Source organism: Rhipicephalus sanguineus, unplaced genomic scaffold (genome assembly GCF_013339695.2).
Source record: "Rhipicephalus sanguineus isolate Rsan-2018 unplaced genomic scaffold, BIME_Rsan_1.4 Seq562, whole genome shotgun sequence".
In the NCBI taxonomy this organism is placed as follows: Eukaryota; Metazoa; Arthropoda; class Arachnida; order Ixodida; family Ixodidae; genus Rhipicephalus; species Rhipicephalus sanguineus.
In genome coordinates, this window is record NW_023615517.1 from 198407 (window position 1) to 222653 (window position 24247).

The 24247-nt window shown below is 47.4% G+C and overlaps 2 protein-coding genes across 2 annotated transcripts in view; one reads left to right on the forward strand and one right to left on the reverse strand.

Moving 5' to 3' along the window:
- Positions 1-24247, forward strand: part of LOC125756217 (sphingomyelin phosphodiesterase-like) — a 135114-nt gene that overhangs the window by 70186 nt on the left and 40681 nt on the right. The window contains exon 2 of the mRNA XM_049411644.1: positions 8607-8798. Coding sequence (XP_049267601.1) covers positions 8607-8798 — 192 coding nt within the window. The remainder of the gene's footprint in view (positions 1-8606; positions 8799-24247) is intronic.
- On the reverse strand, positions 15048-16444 carry LOC125756729 (uncharacterized protein K02A2.6-like). The gene is made up of 2 exons (XM_049411643.1): positions 16116-16444; positions 15048-15385 (listed from the first exon to the last, which is right to left on the reverse strand). The coding sequence occupies exons 1-2, from the start codon at positions 16437-16439 to the stop codon at positions 15230-15232; spliced, it is 480 nt and encodes a 159-aa protein (XP_049267600.1). The 5' UTR covers positions 16440-16444; the 3' UTR covers positions 15048-15229.

Sequence of the window (24247 nt, forward strand, 5' to 3'; positions counted from 1 at the left end):
AATACACCGCAAGCCGAACGAGGCCCTGACGTCGAAATTTCGTGGCCAAAAGACCTGACGACGCAATGTGGAAGCAGCGGAGCAAACCGACGTAGCCGTGGCCAACGCCGCGATCTCTACGACCTCGACGTTCACCAAAGGGACGCGCACAACACATCGCCTGCCCTCTCGGAAAGATAACGAATCTCGCTGTATTCAGGTGGTTCAGTGGGAGCAGTATCACCTTGAAACCGGAAGTTATGCCCTAGGACACAGTGGCGGCAATAGAAAAACAAGCGGAAGTCAGCAAACATTGATTGTTTCGTACGTTGGTGTTGCTACAGCAATTCATTCTAAAACCTAATAACTCTCTAGTAAACATGGACAAAAATTGGCTGCGTATCTGCGTGCTTCGCTGCAAATGTTGTCTAAGACTATAGAAGAGGCGGTGCGTGATATGGACGCCATCTGGCAATACGTCGGGAAACATGAGTGCAGTGTTGCGGGCTGGTAGTCCCTGCGCAGCAGCAGCCGAAGGACGGCGGTGACCAACGCGACCGGCGGGGACGTTAGCCAGCCCGAACACGCGGTTTGGCGCGAAGCGCTGAAGCAGAAGAAACGTCCGCACTGAAGGAGTACTCTCTACACACTCTTGTATTTACACGTCGCTTGGGGAAAACAGGAATGCCAGAGCGGCGCCCTATGGCATTCGTACAGTGCAATACAGAACCGAAACCGAAACACAACAATGAGCTCGTGCAGAGGGCACGGAAAAAGGCAAGTTTCAGCGCAGTCGCATTTTCAGCGCAGCTTAAGAAACTAGGATCTTTATAATTACGTATGTATGCATTTTCTATTAAAGGAACACACCACCTAATACTTACCTAGTGATGTTGCGCCTCAGATATGCCTAATGTTTGCTTTTGATCCACAATGTACACAAGTATGAACCTAGTCAGCCGTTCAAGATGGCTGGCCCTTGGGCAAGTGGTTGAACTTAGCCGAGTGGCTGATTCGAGGGACGTGCCGACAAACAGAAAGACAAACAGACCAAAATTTCTGCGTTAAGTATCCAAGAAAGAATATCGTCTTTAAACGAAGGAAGACAGGACGTGTCCGTGTTTACTAGCGCGTCATTAGGCTTTAAAATGAATGCAGCAAAAGGGAGAGTTGAGCTAGTTGGTTTGCGTTCATACTGAAACAGCGCAAAAGACGTAGGACACAGAAAGACTTGACAACACAAGCGCTGACAAACAGCGCTTGTGTTGTCAAGTCTTTCTGTGTCCACGTCTTTTGCGCTGTTTCAATATGAATTTAAAATGAATGTGAACCAACGAGCCCGACTTGGTGCTTTACTGCTATAGCAATATCTTGTATCTTAAGATACTCGATACATTACAAAACGCATCGGAAATACAGATACAGACACTCGTCTTGTGAGACGTATCACGATACAGATACAAGATATCCAAAGAGTACCTAAGCTAGTATCTAAGATGCATGTATCTTCGGTACTGCCCAGCACGGCACTCGGCGACCCTTCATGCTTCTTTGCCTGACGAAGGACCGACGGGGTGTTTTCTCGCTGATTGAGGTGCAATCGAAGGCAGGCCTCGCACGCGGGCTGATGTTATCGCATGCGCCTCCGTGCGACGGTGATGGCCGGTCGTTCCGTGTCTTTTTCAGCTGCGTTCGTCGCCAGCGCGCGTATAAATATTATTCACAACAACAACAAACAACAACAACAACAACAACAACAACAACACAACAACAACAACAACAATAATAATATAATAATAATAATAATAATAATAATAATAATAATAATAATAATAATAATAATAATAATAATAATAATAATCAATCAATCATTTATTTAACGTGCCCAGGAACAACCGTAAGGTCCTTGTGCTTGCGCACGCAAAAAAAACAATAAAAAAAAACAATAATACAGACAGTTTTCAGAAATAAAAAGAGCAAAAACACCTAGACAAGAGAAGTGAACAAAAAGCGGAGGAGTAAAATAAGACAACACGAGAAATATTGACGGGAATAAAAAATTAGATCGCATATATACAACTATGTGGAAAGACTGAGAAGGGAAGAGTTTGTACATTGTGCCACACTATGTCAAAACAGTGCAAAGCTCGGATAAAAACAATGATTGTGGGCTATGAAAAACGTCAAGATCAAGAAAATTAACATTATGGAGACTTTGTATTCTGTGAACGGTAGAGTGTTGGAAGAAGCAGGCGGTAACATGAAACGGTCTGTTCTCTCTGGTTAACTTACGCGGAATTCGAAAATTTACACAATTGAGAAGTACAGCGCAGGATATGATACCGTGGACTAGCTTGAAAGAAATAAGAGATCAGAGCGATTTCGTCGGCAGTGAAGTGATGGCAGTGATAATAATTCAACAGTATTTGAACGTGATCCAGAGTCATTTTTAGCAAAGAGTGGTTATATATGCTGAGGAATTTTTTCTGGACTCGTTCAATGGTGTTACCGCTGGATTGAGCAATGCCATTCCATATCACGGATGCATACTCAAGTTTGGAAGACATACTGCCGCGTAAAATTTGTGGAGGGCCATGGGAGACCTGAATTCTCGAGATATTCTACAAACACATCCGAGAGAACGAAGGCCCCGCTAGCAGCACGCTTAACGTGAGCAGAAAAGTTTAACGCGCTGTCAACACAACGCCAAGATCACTGATCTCATAAACCTTGCATAAGGACACAGAATTCAGAGAGTATTGAAATGACACGCTAGATGTTTGCGAGTGATAGACATGAATTTGTCTTCGAGGTATTCAAAGAAAGGTTATTACCGTTGCACCATTCGGAAAAAGAGCGCAATTATGTCTGCAGCAAGCGACAGTCGTTAACTGAATGAATTTCCTTAAAAATCTTGATTTCATCGGCATACAAGAGGAAGGAAGAATTACGAATGGCGAAAGAAACCTCATTAACGTAAATTAAAAATAGGAGTGGGCCTAATGCCAACCCTTGAGGGGCCCCACTAGTCACTTTATACAAAGAAGACGTTTGGCCATTTATTTATTGAGCAGATAGCTCTGCAGGAGATTCACAACCGACAAATCAACATCAGAGTGCGGAAGTTTGACCATAATCAATGTGTAGCTGACTACGTCAAAAGCCTTGCTCAGGTCACAGTGGATTACGTCAACCTGTCCTCTCTGAGAAATAGGTTTGGATATCTGCGTCATGAAACTAGCAAGATTTGTGGTAGTTGAGCGGCCAGCGAGGAAAACCATGTTGATCAGAGATCAGAATTCAGAAGACCTGAATTCTCGAGATATTCTACAAACACATCCGAGAGAACGAAGGCCCCGCATAGCAGCACGCTTAACGTGAGAAGAAAGTTTAACGCGCTGTCAACAACAACACCAAGATCACTGATTTCATAAACCTTGCATAATGGCACAGAATTAACAGAGTATTGAAATGACACGCTACATGTTTTGCGAGTGATAGACATGAATTTTGTCTTCGAGGTATTCAGAGAAAGGTTATTACCGTTGCACCATTCGGAATAATAATAATAATAATAATAATAATAATAATAATAATAATAATAATAATTATAATAATAACAATAATAATGTCTTTATTTCTTCAAATAACGCAGTACATGTGGCTAGGCCTGCGAAAGCCACTTGGTGGCTTGAGTGGCAGAGCCTGGCAGAGAGCAAAACAAACCGAACGCGTTACATGGTTGTAGTTCATGGCATAAGAGCGATGACAGGACAAGTGCACATTAGATTAGAAGCAACAGGGCATACAAGTGATAGTTATTACCATTATACAATAGTTACAAAAATTGAAAGTAAGCGAAAAACAGAAATACAGCGACGTTTCTTGAGCAAAGTACCACACTAGATGATTGTTAAGCAGCATGCTTGCAAATGAGTGCATATGAAATAACACCAGACATGCATTATATTTACAGACAGATACGCCGTAGCAGTTTATTTAATTTGTATATTGTTTGTATGCGATAAATGCTGGGGGAGGGGATAGTACGTTGAAATACGTTGAACCATAATGGGCTCGTGTTCTAGTTCCATACTTTGTTGAATACCGTGGCCTCCAGTAACGGACTTTGGGCCTTAAAGAACGGGAAGTGACATACGGAGGAAAAATTTGGACCACAAGTGTTCTAAGACAACCGCTTGCATTAAGAGATCATTGAAGTTCGGCATTAACAGCATTTTGAAATTGTCTCTCACAGAATTATTGTTCAGGTCATAAGATATTTTTAACATGGAACGTAGTATTCTATTTAATCTATTGTGCCATCGTACAGCCCAGTGCCCGTAAATGGTTAGTCCATAACGCAGTATACTGTAGCCTAAAGCGTCTGTTATCATCTTACTGAAAACGGCACGTAGTATCTTATATTATATAGTAGGCATGACACAGCGCGAAGTCTTTTGCAAGCATAGGCCAGAGAACTATTCCAGGAAAGGTCGCTATCAATGTATAAGTCAAGGCACTTTACAGCAGATGAATACTGTAGTGACCGACAAGAGCAGGATGAAGAATGTGAACAATGCAAAATCAAGGATAGTAAAGGGTTACTTTCTTCAATGGATTATGGAAGCAGATTAGATTAGTTTTAGACATTTATATTAATAAGGCTGTCTCGACACCAATCCATGGCTTTAGTGGCAGCTGACTGCAAAAGAGTAAAGTTGTTTGCAGACGTCAAGATCACCGTGTCATCGGCGTATTGATATAGAGAAACCGGTATCGCGCTATGAAGGTCATTTACAAATATATTGAATAACAGCGGGCTAAGAATCGATCACTGCGGAACGCCGGTATTGTTGATTTAGAACGCGCTACGAGATTGCCCAACCGATACTAGTTGACGCCCGTCTTGGAGGAAATTTGCCAACAAAGACCAGAAAACACCCCTAAACCCGAACTGAAAAGTTTATCCCATAACAAGGTATGATGGACACTATCAAAAGCCTCGCTGCAATCAAGAAGGAGCGCAGAGGCAACCTTGTTGTCATCGAACGCTGCGTACAACTCATCAGAGAAGTCTTCCAATAGCGTCTGAGTTCTTTTCCCCTGCCAAAAACCATACTGGCAGGGCGATAAAATGTTGTGGCTGTCGAGAAAGCTTGTCGTCGCTAACAACAAATGTTTTCCTAGTATTTGTGCTATAGAAGGCAGAATCGATACGGGACGGTAATTTTCAAGTTTATCACGCGCACCGCTTTGTGTAGAGGTATAAATATTGCTGTTTTCAAGTTTATGGGAACTTCTCCACCAGCAATAATGCGATTTAGTAGTGCTAGCAGAACTTTATGGGTGCATTCAAGTGTACGTTATCAGTTATCGATACCAGCAGATTTTTTACACTTTAAACTGAAAATGATAGATCGTAAGTCCTCTTGAGAGATTGTGTTTTTAATTGCCGGAGAGAAAAAGCTGTTAAATTTATCACAGAAGGGTGTTCTGAGGGGCCAGTTGGTACATGATGCAGAGGAGGGAACAGCGCAAAAACGGGACGAAGAGAAAGTGACCACACAACACAGCGCTGACGAACAACTGTGTGTAAGTTTAATACACCGTAAGATATGGCTGAGAAACATACATAAAAGAAACAAAACAAAAACAAGCATCACGTGCGCAAATGATGAAATGCACGAAAAATCTGGTGTAATAAACTTACACACAGTTATCCGTCAGCGCTTGTGTTGTGTGGTCACTTTTTCTTCGTCCCGTTTTCGTGCTGTTCCCTCCTCCAAATTTATCAGCAATGTCCTGTGCGCTATTGGCTTGACTCCAAAAAAAGTTATTCAAAATATTGACGTGAGTGTTTACGCCTTTAGAAGAGTTAACTAAAGCCCAGGTTTTTTACTGCTCTTACTGGCACCCTTAAATTTAGCTCGGAAATGGGTTAGTTTGGCCGAGCGAATCATAGCATTAAGCTTATTTCTGATTTGTTTAAATTTGACTCGCAAGTCTGAAAAGTTAGGATAACGCTTACATTGTGTCCAAAGCAAGTCCTTTTCTTATCGCAGCGAATAAACGTGATGACATCCATTTATTATCCAAGTTATGTTGCTTAATATGTATTGTTCGCGTAGCACTCTCTTATAATCTTAGGAACGCTTCTACGAGCTTATCATAGAGATCACCAGGAGACATTATTGACAAAACGAATTGCAGTCATAATGAGTTACGAGCCTATTGAATTTTTTATCTAACTCTGAAATTAGTTTTCTGTATCGGTTGCTATCGTCGTCGTATGTGGACAGCTGATTGAGCTAGAAACAAAACAATGGTCAGCAAGCTTCGTCTGCACAAATGCGGTTTTTGTGAGCAGGTTCTGCGCATGCACCAAAACGTGGTGAATGCATGACCTGACGAGCTCGCCAGCCAAAAATTCCTCACGAGTGGCTTGATCTATTTCGGGACTCTATGCCCCATTTTGAAGACTGTCTAGATAATCAGCAACGAAGCCACCAGTGGAACGCAAAAGGTCAATGTTGACGTCACCTACGATGTACACATGCTCTTCTAGCGATAAGGGTAATAGTGTGGACTCAAGTTCGGACAGGAAAAGCCGCACATTGAAACTGGGAGGCCGGTACACCGATAAGAGGGTCACCGAAAAAGAGGGCGTGTTCAATCGCAGTGCTAACACTTCAGCTTGTGAAAAGGGAAAGGATAACTGTGAAGCTGCTTATAAAAACTGCAACGACTGCTCCTTTTCTTGTTGGGCGTGTGTACGAAAAGGCTTGGTAACCCGGCAGAGCAAACTGTGAAAAATGTTCGGATGGAATGTTCATTTCAGTAAGGACGAAAACATCGAAAGTTAGGCGACATGATGAAGTGATCGCACGGAACTGATTCTAGTGTTTCCCAAGACTACGAATATTGATGTGCGATACTGTAAAGCCGTCAGATGAGGCATCGGAAAGGAATTTAGCTGCATTCGTAAAGTCGGTGCAGGTGATACTTTCCATATTCGCCATGTGTGCGCAAGCTTATCCAAGTCCCACAGTTTTTCGATACGAATGGTAGGTGCTCCTCAGCTTTTCTTGCCAGCACCTTTCCGTCTCTCGTCTACACGAAGCCTTTTTCTTCCTTTCGAGCGGGCCAATGGGAAGAGCTCTCGGTTAATCCGTGTAAAGTTTTTGTTAATGAACAAAAGAGGAAACTGGGCCAGATCACGAAGGCCATTTCGAGCTCGAAGCCATTTTTCTTTTACTCAAGTGGTCTGTACTTGCAAAAGAATGGGCGGGCTGGGGATAGATTTATCATGGGTTGGCAAACGATATACCCTGCATGTTTCATCAGCATGAAAGTTTGCTAGGTTCAAACGTCCAGCTAAGTCACCAAGGAAGGACCAAAGGTTTTCACCTAGTTTATAATGAGACCATGATTTCAATGTTACAACGTCTGCTATATTTTTAGTTCATTTGTTTACACCGTCGTACTGTCAACAACTTCAGCTTGACGGGCAACTGTAACGCAAACGCATTCCACCTGAGCTCTTAGATGAGATACTTCGGCTTGGTTACAAGTCACAGTAGAGAGCATGGACTCATATTTTTACGACAGCAAATCAATAGACGTTTCAATTTCTGTCACAGTGTCCGCCAACTTTTCACAGGTTTCCTTGAAAGAGAGCAGGTCCTCCACTTTCGACACAAGCATCTCAAGTGCTGTCAGCTGGTCCAGTGTGGTATTAACAGTAAAAAAGTGGGGAACGAGGGAGCCATCGCTATCACCCGAACCCATACTAAACTTACACGCCTGACATGCCCGCTCTTCACGCTTAACATTAGAAATTTTAATATAAGCAGTGTCTGTTAACGCGGAGCAGTTTTTCCCTAGGCGAAAGCTTGCTTTACAGCTTGGGCACACCAGGAATTTGCCCTCGACGGGCTTGGTACAAGATGAACACACGGAAGGCATTGCAGTACAGTCAGCGGCAACAACCAAATACCAAATTGCTATTGCAACGATATCTTCGTTCCATTTGGATGCTGTCTACTCATAGTACTAATGCCGTTAGGGGCCCTTTAACAATTCTCATGGGTTCCTAAAATTGTACAATACATCCCACCTTACAAGAGACTTCAACTTCAACTTATCCATCGAATTACCATAATATTCAGCGGTCAAGGTCGGGTGGTCGGCCAGGCCTGAGGCCTGTTGCACGGAGGTGACGACGACAGTTTAATTGTAAACCTGTGCGACTCCACAATAGGTGTGTGGCAGTTAGATCGCGGATTGGGGCGTCGCAAAATGGGCGCGATGTACCATACGGGACGCTGTACTTTTGCGCCCAAAGGGTGGTCAGGGATGGGGTAAGCGCCAGCCCAACAGGGATGCGTGGACCTCACCACCGCCCATTGCTTGACTTCATACACGAAGCAAATTTGTATGAGTATTTTTGAATCAATAATTATTATGCCTAAGGGCAGACATTCGAAAAAAAGTTACAATCGCCGTCCCGTTTGCGTAGCAATATCAAATTTCAGTGGCTGATTTCTTATACATTTCGCGGAGTTGAACATAATCAGCCCACTTAAACACCCACTTAGTAATATAACTCTGAAAACTTTGTGCAGGACGCGGCATCACTGACTACCAGCAATGGCATTCCCTACTGCGGCATCTGCAAGCTGTCCACAACCGCGGTACGAGGGTACTTACACGAAGGCTTGCCGGAGTCTGTCATTACCGCCTTGCTGCGAGAAGGCTGCGGAACCCTGGGCATCGAAACTCCTCGCGTGTGTGCAGGTCTCGTCCAGCTCTTCAAGGTAACCACTATAGCGATGCGCTTCGAAACCATGTACTCACCGGACTCTTGTAGCGCTGGAGAGGAAACGAGGCGCTGTTTCACCTGATTCGCATTTTTTTCGTTAATATATCTTTTAAGAGCTCGGCCGTAATATTATGTTGCTGGGGTAATTGCTAAGTAATAATTTGTTTTAATACACTTTTATGTATGTGTTAGTACTGGTCCCTTAAACAATATCCAAGGAAGGTTCGTAAGGTGTTCACAAATACCGAAGTACATCATCATCATCATCATCATCAGCCTGTCTACGCCCACTGCAGGGCAAAGGCCTCTCCCATGTTCCGCCAATCAACCCGGTCCTGTGCTTTCTGTTGCCACGTTATACCTACAAACTTCTTAATCTCATCTACCCACCTAATTTTCTGTCTTCCCCTCACGCGTTTGCCCTCTCTTGGAATCCAGTCAGTTACCCTTAATGACCACCGGTTATCCTGCCGACGTGCTACGTGGCCGGCCCATATCCATTTCTTCTTCTTAATTTCAACTATGATATCCTTAACCCCGTTTGTTCCCTGACCCACTCTGCTCTCTTCCTGTCTCTTAAGGTTACACCTATCATTTTCCTTTCCATCGCTCGCTGCGTCGTCCTCAATTTAAGTTGAACCCTCTTTGTAAGTCTCCAGGTTTCTGCTCCGTAGGTAAGTACCGGTAAGATGCAGCTGTTATATACCTTCCTCTTGAGAGATAGTGGTAGACTACCATTCATGATTTGATAATGCTTGCCGAATGAGCCCCATCCCATCCTTATTCTTCTAGTTATTTCACTCTCATGGTTCGGCTCCGCGGTTACTACCTGTCCTAAGTAGACGTACTCCTTTACAACTTCCAGCGTCTCGCCACCTATCGCGAAGCGCTGTTCTCTGCCAAGATTGTTCCACATTACTTTAGTTTTATGCATATTAATTTTCAGACCTACTCTTCTACTTTCCGTATCCAGTTCAGTAATCATGAGCTGTAATTCGTCTCCCGCGTTACTCATCAATGCAATGTGATCAGCGAAGCGCAGGTTACTGAGATACTCTCCATTAACTCTTATCCCTAATTCTTCCCAATCTAGGGCCCTGAAAACCTCCTGTAAACACGCGGTGAATAGCATTGGAGAGATCGTGTCTCCCTGTCGTACGCCCTTCTTTATTGGGATTCTGTCGCTTTCTTTATGAAGGACTATAGTGGCTGTGGATGCGCTGTAGATTTCTTCCATTATGTTTATATAGGCTTCGTCGATGCCCTGATTCCGCAGTGCTTGCATGACTGCTGATGTCTCCACCGAATCAAATGCCTTCTCGTAATCTATGAAGGCTATGTATAGGGGTTGGTTGTATTCCGCGCATTTCTCTATCACCTGATTGATAGTATGAATATGGTCTATTTTGAGAAGCCACGAACTCGCCTGTCCCTTGTTGATTAAACCAAGAGGGACAAGGATGGCAAGGTCACAACCAATATGGATAGAATAGTTGAGATAGCGGAAGAGTTCTACAGAGATCTGTACAGCAGCCGAGACAGTCAGGATGATAACGTAAGAAGCAGTAATATCCCAGAGGAATCTGACATCCCACCAGTATTAACAGGAGAAGTAAAGAAAGCTCTAAAGGGAATGCAAAGAGGCAAAGCCGCTGGTGAGGATCAGGTAACATCGGACCTGTTGAAAGACGGTTGAGAGATTATGTTAGAGAAACTGGCCACCCTGTATACGAAGTGTCTCTCGACAGGGAGGATACCAGAATCTTGGAAGAATGCCAACATCATCTTGATCCATAAGAAAGGGGACGTCAAGGACCTGAAAAATTACAGGCCCATCAGCTTACTGTCCGTTGTCTACAAGCTATTCACAAAAGTAATTGCTAACAGAATTAATACAACATTAGAGTTTAATCAACCAAGGGACCAGGCAGGACCGAAGTACATAAACATGGTAAAACGGGGTGGAAAACTTGCATATAGATGTGACACACGTCGTAGTGTTGGCACCGGAACAATGTTTATCGCCTTGAGTTCTCTAACATGCTTCTGTCCACGCAACTCCCTCTGTCGCGCATCAATAATGAGAAGCAACAGACAACGAAGCCAACGATAGTTGTAGTGGTTGTGGTATAAATGAGAGGAAATTGAAGTGGACGAAAAGATTACTTGCCGCCGGCAGGTACCGTGCCTGCAAGCTTCGAATAACGCGTCCGGTGTTCTGCCTATTGAGCTACGGCGGCGGTCACATACTCCCGTCCACTTTATCGGGTACATCTGCGCATTTAAACCTAAGAGTGTTAATCAGCGCTGCTCGCAGTCATGATGGCGAGTGTGGAGCACACTTTTTGTGCCTGCTGGCATCACGTAGCACCTTAGAGCAGGTCCGAGCTATTCTATTTACTTTGTTCGTTACACACAGGGTGCTTCAGCGAACGCTTTCAGAAATTCTTAAAAGTAAGCTCTTCGACAAAAAAAGAAAAGCTCTTCAGAAGGAAACTGCTTGCTGCGGCGGAGGCCAGGAAGTGTCATGGGATTGTAGTTTCGGAGAAGACGACGTCAGTTTTTCAAAAACAAGCAAAAACCGTCTGCAGTTCGAGAAAAGCTGACGTTTTTCTTTTGCTCAGAAACGAAACTCAGTAAGCGAGGAAGTCTTCAGCAAACGCAGCGTCAGCTCCTGATGGGCTGAAATGACCACGGCGGGTAATTCGAAATGTAGATGTACAGGGGTGGTCAAAAGTTCCCAGGCCGCAACGCCCGGCCGCGGAGCAGCAGCTCGCTACTATCGGGGCGCTGCTATCGCAATCACGCCTTGGCTCACGCTGGCGTCCAGCGTGTGCGTGGAGGGAGGGGGGTGCATCCCTCTCTCTTTGTTGCTGTATGTCATAAGAAGCTAGGTATGAACTACTAGTGTGCAGCGCTGCTTATTCCACTAAGGTGTTCCAACTAGCCCAAACACAAGCTCTTCTGAATACATATCGAGCTTCGACCATGCTCGTATGCAGCGAATTGGCCTGCGCAGACGGCTGATAGAACCACCGCAGTGCCAATGGAAAGTTAAACGCAAGATATGTTTTCCAGGCAGCCGAAAACCGCGGTAATGTATATGGTGCCTAGCTAATGTGGCCGCAATGATGATGCGTCAGTTTTCCGGAAGACTGCCGCCTCGCTACACGCTGCACAATAGTGAAACACCGAAGAGCGGACAGTGAGGGAACATGACGCACCAAGTTTATACGTCGCTTTCTTATCAAGGAGAGCAAGAAAGGGAGAGTGATGCACTCCCTCCTCCCCCCCCCCCCCCCCATTCACGCACGCGCGACGCCAGCGTGCGGCAAGGAGTGATTGCGATGATAGCACCCCGATAGTAGCGAGCTGCTGCTCCTCGGCCGGGCGTTGCGGCCTGGGAACATTTGACCACCCCTGTACGCATAGGCGTGCGCAGGGGGGGGGGCAAGGGGGCGAGAAGGGGGGGGCGCAAAGTCAGCCCTATACATTGTAGGGGGGGGGGCGAGAAGAGGGGCGCAAAGGCAGCCGCATACATTGACATAATAGGGAGGGGGGCGCTGCGACGAACCTTCGCCCCCCCTGAAGGGGAACCCTGCGCACGCTTATGCCTGTACGTGCTGTTTTCCCTATCGAGAAAACCTCGACGCTCAGCATAGGCCAGCGTGATGGTTTTCTTACTCGCAGGACGTCAAGCATAGGCTAGCCGTCGCCAACTGATAAGATGCTTTTAGTCAAGCGTTTGACGAACAGTCGTCTGGCGAGGGAACATACATACTAGTCGTCTGGCGAGGAAACATACACTCGCCCAGGTTAAAATAAAAACAAAAAGGCATTGACGTTTCGGGGCCCGTACGGGTCCCTTGATCACAAGATGTCAGGTGGCGCAACGTGCGGGTGTATATTTCTGGTAGATTGCCCTTTGTCCTGTTGATCGTGCGGTTAGTCGACTGAATGTTAAATGATTCTAAAAGCAGATGGGCATATATATGTCTTTCCGTTGCGATGATAGCTGCTGCGTCCCAGTCAATACTGTGGCTAGTTTGATTGTGGTGTTCCGCCAAGGAATTCGCAGTTGTGTGGCCCTTGGCGACGTCATTTTGGTGTTGTTTCAAACGCCGTTTGAAATTCTCGCTCTCGCCGATGTACGACGCGTCACATTTCCCGCACGGTATCTTGTAGATAACTCCCGGGAAGTCCGTGCGCTTCAAAGGATCGTTTGCGAGAACAAACTGTTGTCGTAGTTTTCCGGTAGGCACGTGGGCTATTTGAACACCATAGCCTTTGAAAGTTCTTGCAAGCGCCTCGCTTGTTCCCGCTGCGTAAAAAATCGCTGCGCGCTTCGCCCTTTCTTTTTCTTTAGCCGTTTCACGGCGGAGCTTAGTTGCATTGCGCTCCTGAGTCCTGAGCAGTTGATTAGGGTAACCGTTCATTAACAGATCTCACAATCTGCAGTTCTTGCTTACGTTTCGTAGGGCCGGAGCAGACGCGGAATGCCCGGGAATGGAGTGCCGCTGCAACGGATCTCTTTTGTCCGATGGGCTGTGCAGAGTCGAAGCTGAGGTATTTTCCCGTGTGCGTGGGCTTTCTGTACACGCTTGTATTTAAGCCGCCAGAGGGTCTCCCCACGAGGACGCCAAGAAAAGGAATTTGTCCATTGATTTCCTCTTCCACCGTGAACTGTATGCTCGCCTTGAAAGAGTTCAGGTGCTCGAGAAACTGTGCTGCGTGTTGGCGACGGATGATACAGAAGCAATCGTCCAGGTATCTTAGAAAAAGCCTTGGTCGCGTCGCGAATGAGGACAGAGCGGCACATTCCAGATCCTCCAGTGCAATGTTGTCGCAAACGACGGACACGGATGCGCCCATTGCTGTTCCGAACACCTGCTTGAAGTATTGCTTGTTGAAGACGAAGTATGTATTCTCAAGACAGAACTTCAAAAGGCGGCAGATGCCCTGAACTTCAAAAGGCGTACGCTGGGGTAAAGGAGAATCCGCTTCAAGAAGTTTCTTGCAGCATTCCACAGCATAGTCAACGAGCACACAAGTAAACGTTTCTTCACGTCATATGATACCATAACCTCATCATCTTCAAGGTGCACACTTCTTAATTGTTCAATGAAATGAGAGTCTTTTACAAAAGTTGCGGTGAGCCCCGCTAGCGGTCGCAGGACACGGTGCAGGTAACGCGACAGTTCGCACAGCGGTGAGCGTGTGCAGTCCACAATTGGCCGTACTGGGACGTCGGGCTTGTGAATTTTGGGAAGCCCGTACAGGGCCGGGGCCGAGCCATTGCGGCAGAGCAGCTTGTAGTACAGACTCTTGTTTTCGGGTGGAACAAAGTGGAATACTTCCACGAGCAACTTCTGTAGTTCATATTCCACTTTCCTCGTAGGATCCCTCGTCAGCTGTGGATATGTTGATGTGTGTTTCAAAAGCCCGTTCACTTTGTTGATGTATTCGGCGCGGTCCAAGATTACAGTGGCATTTCCCTTATCCGCGGGGAGGATGACTGTGTCTTCGTTGTCCTTTAGTCGTTTAACGCACATCATTCTGCTGCCGGAAGCGTCGTAGAGCTTGCCCGCGTTGCCTTCGAGACGATCCAAATGGCACGTGAGCGGGCCTCTTCCCCTAGTCTTGGCTCAACAAGAAGCACTGCTTGTTCAACGGAATACGTCAACCGTCCGATGTTTGGTCGGGCTCAGATATTGTAATTAGGGCCGCGGCTTAGAAGCATTTCTTCTGCCCATTCGAGTTTGCACGGAGAGGTTACGAACACCCAGCGATGTCGAACTATGAGAATTCCTTCACAAAAGAAGGACGAACTTCGTATCCTGGAAGGCTAACCTCTTATGACGTGTAGCAGCAGCCGTGCTGTTAGCGTGAAGAAGGGTGCCGTGAAACTCATCAGGAGCTCAAGTCGGCGCTGGGCGAAGGAGATGTCGTTGTCAAGGCGTGTTTGATTGTCGCCTTCGTTTCAAGAATACGGGCTTGCAGTAGGCGGCATTCTGCTTAGGCAATAGTGTGTTTCCCCGTGGCAGTGTTTACAGGAACCGGCAGCCGCAGGGATTTTGGGATGGGTCCATGCATCCCAAGTGCGTGTTGTGTTGTGTCAGCGTCGGTTCATGCGAAAAAGGAGCAGACAAGTTTCCTAGGAGGGAGTGACATTTATTGCCACATGTTCATCGTTGCGGGCCCGGTCCCAATAAGCCACGAGCAGGATGCGGCGCGTGTCTTTTAATCGCTTCGCGCGCCTGCGCATTATCGACTTCATCAAATGCGGTGCTCGGCCGGACACCACATCCCTCCCCTTTTATACTTGCTACTCTAACAAGCTAAACTCCAGCTTGATATCTCTCAGGTTGTCGACGGTTTCTCGTTGGGTAGCGTCTTGCTCCCGCTGTCTCAATCTCATGCGAAACGTCAGGACCACTCGTGGTACGAGCGGAGGATGTCATTGGGTCGACGCTGGGCTGAAACACCAGGAACTCTGATCCCTCCTGGCCTGATGCCTCGCGGTGTGGATCTGTGGTCCGCCTGAGCAGCTGGTACTTGTGACGACGCCAGGTGAAACTGCCCCTGGGAGTGGTTACACGAACTGTAAAAGACAAATGGCCTGACTGTACCACCACAACGCCAGGGACCCATATGGGTCTGCCACGATAATTGCGAGCCATCGCTCGGTCACCGACTGCTATATCATGATCACGACGTGGGCGAGCCATGGTTTGCTTGAATCGATTATACGCAATCCTTCCTCCCACCTCAGGCTTGACAACATCGAGTCGGCTTCGCAGCCGACGGTGTAGAAACAAGTTTGCTGGTGACTCCTTAGTTGTCGCATGAGGCGCTTTGCGATAAGCAAGCAAAAACTTTTGTAGTCTCAGATGCAACGTGTCCTTTCCAGTAGGTTTACGAAAAGCGTTTTTTAGTGTCTGCACAAAAAGCTCTGTAAGCCCATTTGAGCTGGGATGATACGGTGCTGTAAGTACGTGACGTCAGCCCATTTTTTGACAAAAATCTTGAACTCTTCTGAGATGAACTGCGGGCCGTTATCAGTGACAATGGTTTCAGGGAAACCAAAACGCGAAAACAGTTCTCTCAATCTGTCAACTGTAGCGTCCGCCATAGTCGAACGCATAAAAAACACTTCTGGCCACTTGGAGTGCGCGTCCACGACTACAAGAAACATTGCGGGCAAAAAGGGGCCAGCAAAATCTACACGTACGCGCTGCCACGGCGCTGTTGGCCAAGACCAAGGATGAAGGGGCGCTTTGCATGGTTCGTAACGTTGTTCTTGACAACTTACGCAAGCCTTAACACGATGCTCGAGGTCCGCCTCGATGGACGGCCACCACACGTAGCTCCGCGCCAGTTGCTTGCTGCTCACGATGCCTGGGTGCCCTTCGTGGAGTTCGTCCAGCAGCAAGTTGCGCAATTTTGCCGGCACGATCACTCGCATCCCGAACATGATGCAGCCTTGGTGAACTGTGAGCTCATAGCGTCTGTCAAAAAAAGGCTTCAAATCTTTTTCAGCCACACATGACGGCCACCCCGCACTAACAAAATCCATCACTTTACAAAGCAAGGGGTCCCGAGCTGTTCGCTCAATGTCGTGGCTCGAAACTGGCATCGATTGCAACCACGGTGTAAGAATATTCAGGTGTTGACACTGCGCGCGCCTAAGCGGCCAGAAAATGTTCGGTCGTCGGTCCGTTGAGCGGTGCGCCATCTAATGGCTTGAGGCGGAGAGCGCCCGCGAGTAGCCGAATCACGGTGGTGCTGCGTCATCGCCGCCGCTCTCGCCGTGCCCTGTCCTGTTGCTCTCTCGATTTCGCCCCTCGACGCCGCTTGGCGGATGCACATTATCCAGCAAAATGGCACAAAAATACACGTTGTCAGCAGCAAGCGCGTTGCTATGGAGACGACTGCCCCGCTTTTCGTAGCGCCCTCTGCAAGTCATCTGATAAGAACCGGAACATTATCTGGACGCGCGCGGATTGCGGTTTCCCATGCGTTGGGGGAAGAGTGTCATCACCTGAGTATATTCTTACACCGTGACTGCAACCGCAATGAATAGAAGGTTTCCTCTCGTTCTTGTGTTTCATCTTCCAGAAGTGATAGCGGGAGGCGCGAGCAGAAATCGGCTTCAGCGTTCTCGCTTGATCGTCTAAAGATGAGGAAATACCGATAAGCTGAGTGTCACAGCCCAGCGCTGCAAACGTGCCGCCGCGATGGTCGGAATGCCGGTTGTTGGGCCCAAGATTGTCGAAGCGGTTTATGGTCGGTAACTAATGTGAACGAACGACAATAAATGTAGAAATGGAATTTCTTAACACCAAAATATTGCAAGGGCCGCTTTCTCGAGCTGGCTGTATTTTTCTTCGGCGTCGGTCAACGTCGGTGATGCGAAAGCGATTGGCTTCGTGCTGCCGTCATCCAAAAGGTAAGAACCGCGGCTGGACCATATTGTGATGCATCGCATGATAGCTGCAACGGTTTGCATGGGTCGTAGTGCGCCAAAATGGGCGGAGAAGCCAACAAGCTCTTGATCTTGGCGAACGATTCCTGGCAGCGCTAATCCGAGCACCACGGGGCGTTCTTACGTAGCAACATGAAAAATGGTTGCGCTATCGTTGCTACGTTAGGAAGGAACTTGCCGTAGAAATTGACGACTCCCAGGAACGACTGCAGCTGCTGCATGTCTTTAGGGACTGGCGCCTTGAGGAGTGCGTCAAGATCCTCCGTCGTTGCCGAGATGGCTTGTGCGCTGATCCTGTGACCGAGGTAGCGATGTTCCTGCTGGAAAAACGAACATTTCTCCTTCTTGACGCGGATGCCTCTTTCAAAAATTCGTTTTAACACAGCTTCCAGGGTCATGAATTATTCTTCGCTATTTTACCAGTCACCAGGATGTCGCCTAGGTAGCAGCAAACCCCGCGTAAGCCCTTCAGCATGGCGTCCATTATTCTTTGGAAAATTACGGGTGCGGATGAAATTCCAAACGCGAGTCGATGAACAGCGAACAATCCTTTCTGCGTGTTTAACGTGAGGTATTGTTTAGACGACTCTGACATGATCACTTGCTGATAGGCCCGATTAAGATCAATATTTGAGAAATGCTTACCTCCCGACAAAGCTGTGAGCGGGTCTTCCATCTTCGGCAGTGGGTAGCGGTCGACATCAAGGCACGGGTTAATGGTCGTCTTGTAGTCGCCGCAAATCCTTATGCTACCATCTTGCTTGATTAGCGGTACCTCCGGCGTAGCGTATTCCGACGTCGTAACCGGCGAGATAATGCCCAGTTTCTCCATTTTAGCCAACTCGGCGTCGAAAGCTTTTTGCAACGCAAATGGAACATTCCTGGCTTTTAGGAATCTCGGCTTCATATCAGGTTTAAGAAAACGTTGGGCGCGCTCTTCCGTTAACGTACCTAACTCGTCTTTGAAAAAGGTTTGGTACTTCGCCAACAATGTGTCGAGCCTCTTTTTTACGCTGATATGGGTTGTGTCTGACCTTGAAATGTTATTCAGGTTCCAGGTTTTCGCCCAGTCCAGTTGGACGGCGTGTAGCCACTCGCGGCCCAGTAGAGGTGGTCCCTTGTGACTCACGACGTAGATCGTAAGACGCGCCGAATGCTCGCCGTGCTGCACGTTGACCGAAGACACCCCTGGGGTCGTACCAGTGCTCCTGTGTAGGTACGAGGTTTCACCTGTAGTGGGCTCCAGTGCAGCCGAAGGAAAGAGCTGACGGAACTGAATCGTTGACATGACGGAAACATCCGCCTGTGTCTAGTTCCATGTCCAGCAAGACGCCATCGATAGTCATCTGTACGGTGACTGGGTCGAGCTTAGCCGTCAACACGCTGTTTAGACTGAGGGTCGAAGCTTTCCGCGACACAACCTTCAGCATTTTGATATTCTTTATCCCTGGCTTCTTCTTAGACGAACTCTTACGACCACTCCGGCACGCTCTCTGGATATGGCCTTTTTTGTCGCAGTTGAAACAGGTTGCGTCCACATGTGGGTACGCTTCACTCCTGTGGTTCGGCGAACTGCAGCGAAAACAGCTTTTACTTGTTTTCTGGGACTCCGCTCGCACCTTGTGCAGATCGCCGACTGATAAGGCGTGCCTCAGCAGCACTCTTTTTAGTCGCTTCCACGGCCAGAGCCCGCTCCACTGCTTTCTGGAACGTTACCTTGCTATCTTCCGTGAAAAGCACTCGCTGATTGTCTTCTCGCAGCAGGCCACACACGAAGCGGTCCCGAAGGGACTCGTAAAGCGCGCTTTCAAACTAGCACGTTTGCGATAGGTTACGAAGCTCGGCGACATACTCATATAGGAACTCGCCTTCCTTTTGATAGCTCCGGTGAAACTTGGCCCGCGCTCCAATCATGGGCGGCTTCGGGGACAGGTGGTCGCTCAAAGCTTTCTTGAGGACTTCGAAACTCTTTGTAGAAGGCAGATCGGGAGCTGTTAACGACTTCAACAGCGCGTACGTCTTGGGACCGATGATACTCAAAAAACGCGTGCACCTTGTCGCTGTCGGGTACACGGTTGACAAACAGGAACGACGTAAGGCGCCCTTCGTACGAAGCCCAGTCGCTGGCGGACTCGTCGAAAGGTTCCAGCTTGCCCAGTCTCCCGGCGAAGTGCGTCCCCGCTGCCTCGGCCTCAGTCATGACGAAAGTCACCGGCTTTGCACACTGCAACAACACGGTCTTTTTCACTGAAGGAATTTCGGAAACACTTGCCTTCCAAATTGAAGAACGACGGCTTCAAATCCCATCTTCGTCGCCAGTTGCTGTGTCATCGTCGGTTCATGCGAAAAAGGAGCAGACGTGTTTCCTAGGAGCGAGTGACGTTTATTGCCACACGTTCATCGTTGCGTGGCCCGGTCCGATAAACCACAAGCAGGATGCGGCGCGTGTCTTTTATTCGTTTCGCGCGCCTGCGCTTATCGACTTGATGAAATGCGGCGCTCGGCCGGACACCACATGTTGGAACTGCAGGTGACACTGCAGGTGACACTAAAACGAAGCAAGTCTCGTTTTATTTAGGCTGACGAACTGACAAATTTGGGTTATGACAGCGTCCGTGGCTGTGTGTCCGTGGCCAAGATGGCATTTGCATCGTTGACAGAGCACAGCAAGCCTGTGAAGCGCTGCACGATGAAGACGATAGGGTTAAGCGTCCGAATTGCTTGAATGCTGCCGTGCGCATAGCCTGCGTTGCTTGGTGCGTGCGCTTTTGTAGTCGCGGTTATCCGTGGTGGCCCTGCATGCCGGTGGAGTACTCCAGTTCCTCGTAGTGACGCAGCTCAGATTCTACTGCCACGAAGGGCAGGATATGAATGTGTAGGTCCGTGCGTTGAATGCTGCGCAGTCCATGTGTCCGTGGCCAAGATGGCATTTGTATCGTTGACATAGCACAGCAAGGCCGTGAAGCGCTGTAAAATCTGCACGATGAAGACAAAAAGGTTAAGCGTCCGCATTGCTTGAATGCTGCCGTGTCAGAAATATTTCTGACAACTGCTGACGTCCGCCAATCCTGGCAGCTTGCTCTTTAAGAGAATACTATTATACTTGAAAAAACTATCTCACAAATTTTCAAGTTGAAGTTTGAATTAAGTTTATTCATCATTGAAGTCATCATGATATCATCATTCATCATACATCTTTATCCAGTGGTTTAAGGGGAAGGGTGGCGAAACGGCACACTACATGCCTGACAAAGCGCCATCCCCCCTCAGACAAAAGTTTGAATGAAATCCTTTTGTGCAAATTGCTATGCTTTCCAGAAGCTCAAATGATTACTTTCAACGATCACTTGATTTCCAGAAAGCCGAAAAGATATTCACGAAACTAACTGATCGGACGATGGCTTTGAAAGAATGCGGTGGAGGTAAAAAAAACCCAACGTGTCCTTAGTGAGTTTAACTCTTTGAGGCACCACCGGGGCACATATGGTCAGATATATATGTACCCATACATATGGGTATCTAAAGAAATGACTCTCGATGAGCGCACAATATAAGTCACACATTCGATCGTTTTAAGCTGGCTTAACAGAACATTATGTTTGGTCGGCATCATTGCCTTACCAATTCCACAGAAGCACTGTTTGTGACGCCGGAGAGCCAGGTTTTCAGTCGACGAGTTAATTGCTATTTTTAATTGTGGTGTGTATCAGTAAGAAACTTGCAGCAGTGTTCTATAGGCTTCATAAATAACCTTGACGGCAGGAGCAGTGTTTAATCACACATATGGTACTTTATTTGGCGAAAAACTGAATTGGGGCACATGCGTCCCTAGTGCCGTGACGGAACTCGGTCTACTTTGAATTGAGCGCACGTGAACGCAGGGGGTGACATCAGCTTGCCTTTGCAAATCTTACGAGAAAAAGTCATCATGCCTTCGTATTTTTATTTGTGCTCCGGGAGCTAAACCATCGTAAGTTTCCTAACCCTCAGATGGGGAAAGCAGCTTCGATTTCTTCTGTCAAATAAGAGTCTTCTTTGCCGATGACAGCGACGAAGGAAGTGCGTTGTCAACTTGAGTCATGGGGGCGCTGGCGGCTGCCAGTAAGAACAAGGGAATGAAGGACAGCATGGGCGCGCTCACGCTCGGCGGGCTCGCGTATAGCCAGAACAGCTGGCAGTCTCAGCATGTCGTTCTGGTTGGGCTCCATGTTTTCTCTGAGTGCTTAGGCCGACCGGTGGCCCTGAGCCTGCAACGTGAAATTCGAAATTTACGAGCGACACGTGCCTACAGGGCAGATATTTATGCTAAACACTCGAACAAGCGGGGCCTAGAAATCCTCCCAAAAAACGCATATGGCGAGCCACACCGAGCTCTTCTGACTTACTGGCCACGATAGCAAAAGAATTGACACGGTAAATTATTACAAGTCAGAGGCTACAAATCGTGTGGGGATGGAGTGTGGCTAGTCTGATGCATGGCTGTAGGCGAAGCGTGTGTGCGCACCCCTTGAAATTTGTCGGCACTCAAACTTGAACATATGATCTCCAACGTATTAGGGAAAGAAGTATGCACTGCACACAACAAAGTGGAATTGCTTTCACACAAAGAAGTGAAGACGTTTCTGGGAGCCAACTCAGTTATGATTACCACGTGTTGCCAGCACCCAGAAAGTATCGGGCAACATTGCCTAATGTTGTTCTGAGTCTTATTGCCAGTGTGTTGCCTTGATTAGTTTGTGCAAACTTCGAAGTGCCCTGCATTTTGCAGAGAGCGAGTTTCAGCGAGTAGAGAGGAGCCCACTTGACACAGCCTACAAAATGCGGCTTCTTATTGTTTATTGCAATGATCAAAGGCGCCTGTTGCAATCGGAAGTGCGCGAAGTGGGAAATTGAAAACCATGCGATAAGTTTTTCACAGTCTCTGTAGTGCCCTTCTGCTTCAGGCGGCAAGAAATTGTTTTCTAGACTTCCATACGGCAAAGAAGTATCGACCACTACTTGAGCCTGTTGGTTCCCTTAGGTACATAGGGACGTGTGTGCCCAGCCTATCTTAGAAATACAGTTATATTTTCACTGTTTCTGCTTTTTATAAGGCCAGCACAACAAAATACATCATTGATCATGTTTTCAGTCTCCAGTTTTCTCCTGTACCTCAGGGGTTAATAGAAATGTGATAAAAATTTAGGGTCCTAGCCCACCACCGTCCCAGAAATTCTGTGTTTGCATTCAAGTGTTCGTAGGCCAGCACCTAGCCACCAAGGCAACCCAAGCCAAAGCCCTGCTAGAAAAACTAAGAAACAGGCTGAAGAATGCTCGCTTATCGACGTGGATTTCATGTCCAACAACGAGCCTTCGCGTTGTACTTGTGAAGGCAAAGGTCCACTCGCCAACTCGGCTTTTACGTACACCACAGAATTAGAAATTGCTGAACAAGTAGCCATCGCATTGACACTTTTAGACCCAAAGAGATCCAGGATCCGCAGCGATTCTATGGTAGTCGTCGGAGAATTTTCAGTGTCATCTCTAGACAGGTCCTGTAATTCTTGAGGGAAAGGTCGTCAAACTGCACTTGATCATCTCGTTCCTGATCATATCAGCAAAATCAACGGTGTTCGCGCGAACCTCAACGATCTTGCCACAATGTTGCACGAGGACTTGCCACGATGTGTCCGAGGTTTAAGATTGCAGGGATCACCTCCTCTCTTACAACGAGCTAACCATGCATTTCTACCTAGGACGCAGGGGCTGCCTCCTCCGCACAGTAAAACTAAATAGAACAGGTCCTTAGGCTCATACAAACAACAACCTATCCGAACCCGCTGTTAATTAACAGACTATCCGGTGTCCAGACTTATCCGGAGTGGCGAGACACTGGAAGTTGTAAAGGATTACGTCTACTTAAGACAGGTAGTAATCACGGAGCCGAACCATGAGAGCGAAATAACTAGAAGAACTAAGCATGGGATGGGGCTCATTCGCAAGCATTATCGAATCATAATGGCACTACACTCTAAGAAAAATCGAGTATTTGGGGAGTATTTCTGCCACACAACATAATCGTCATCTGGCTTGCTCGCGTTTCCTTTCTTGAAAACCCAGCTCTCGTCACTTTCCTGTTCAAGAATGCTATGTCACGCTGATAACGCGCACGCCGTTCGTGACCGGAAAGTGACGCGACCGCGTGATAACGCGAGGAAAGCACGCGAGGGGATGACGATTGTTGTGTGGCAGAAACACTCCCAAAATACTCGATTTGTGTCTTAGAGTGTATCTCTCAGAGGAAGGCATACAACACTGCATCTTATCGGTACTTACCTACGGAGCAAAAACCGGAGACTTACAAAGAGGGTTCAACTTAAATTGAGGACGACACAGCGAGCGATGGAAAGGAAAATGATAGCTGTAACCTTAGAGACGGGAAGTGAGCAGAGGGGGTCAGGGAAAACGGGGCTTAAGAATATCATAGTTGAATCAAGAAGAAGAAATGGATATGGGCCGGGCATATAGCACGTCGGCAGGATAACCGGTGGTCATTAAGGGTAACTGACTGGATTCCAAGAGATGGCAAACGCGTGAGGGGGAGACAGAATATTAGGTGGGTAGATGAAATTAAGAAGTTTGTAGGTAAACGTGCAGCAGGAAGCACAGGACCGGGTTTATTGGCGGAACATAGGAGGCCTTTGCCCTGTAGTGGGCGTACACAGGCTGATGATGATCCGGAGTTCTCTACTCCTACAGCTTGCTATAAATGCAACGACACCACTGATCTCATCATCTGCTCTGGGTCGCTCGCATTACGCAGCGACAAGGACAACACAGCAGAGCGGTCGCACGCAGCTCTACGCAGTCTCGCATGAGAGGGACAGCTATGGGCATTACAACGGGCCTGCGAAGCGGCCTTAAGGCTAGCCCTTTCGGTTCCAATGTGGGAGCGGGCCGTCGGGCTTGGAAACTAGTGC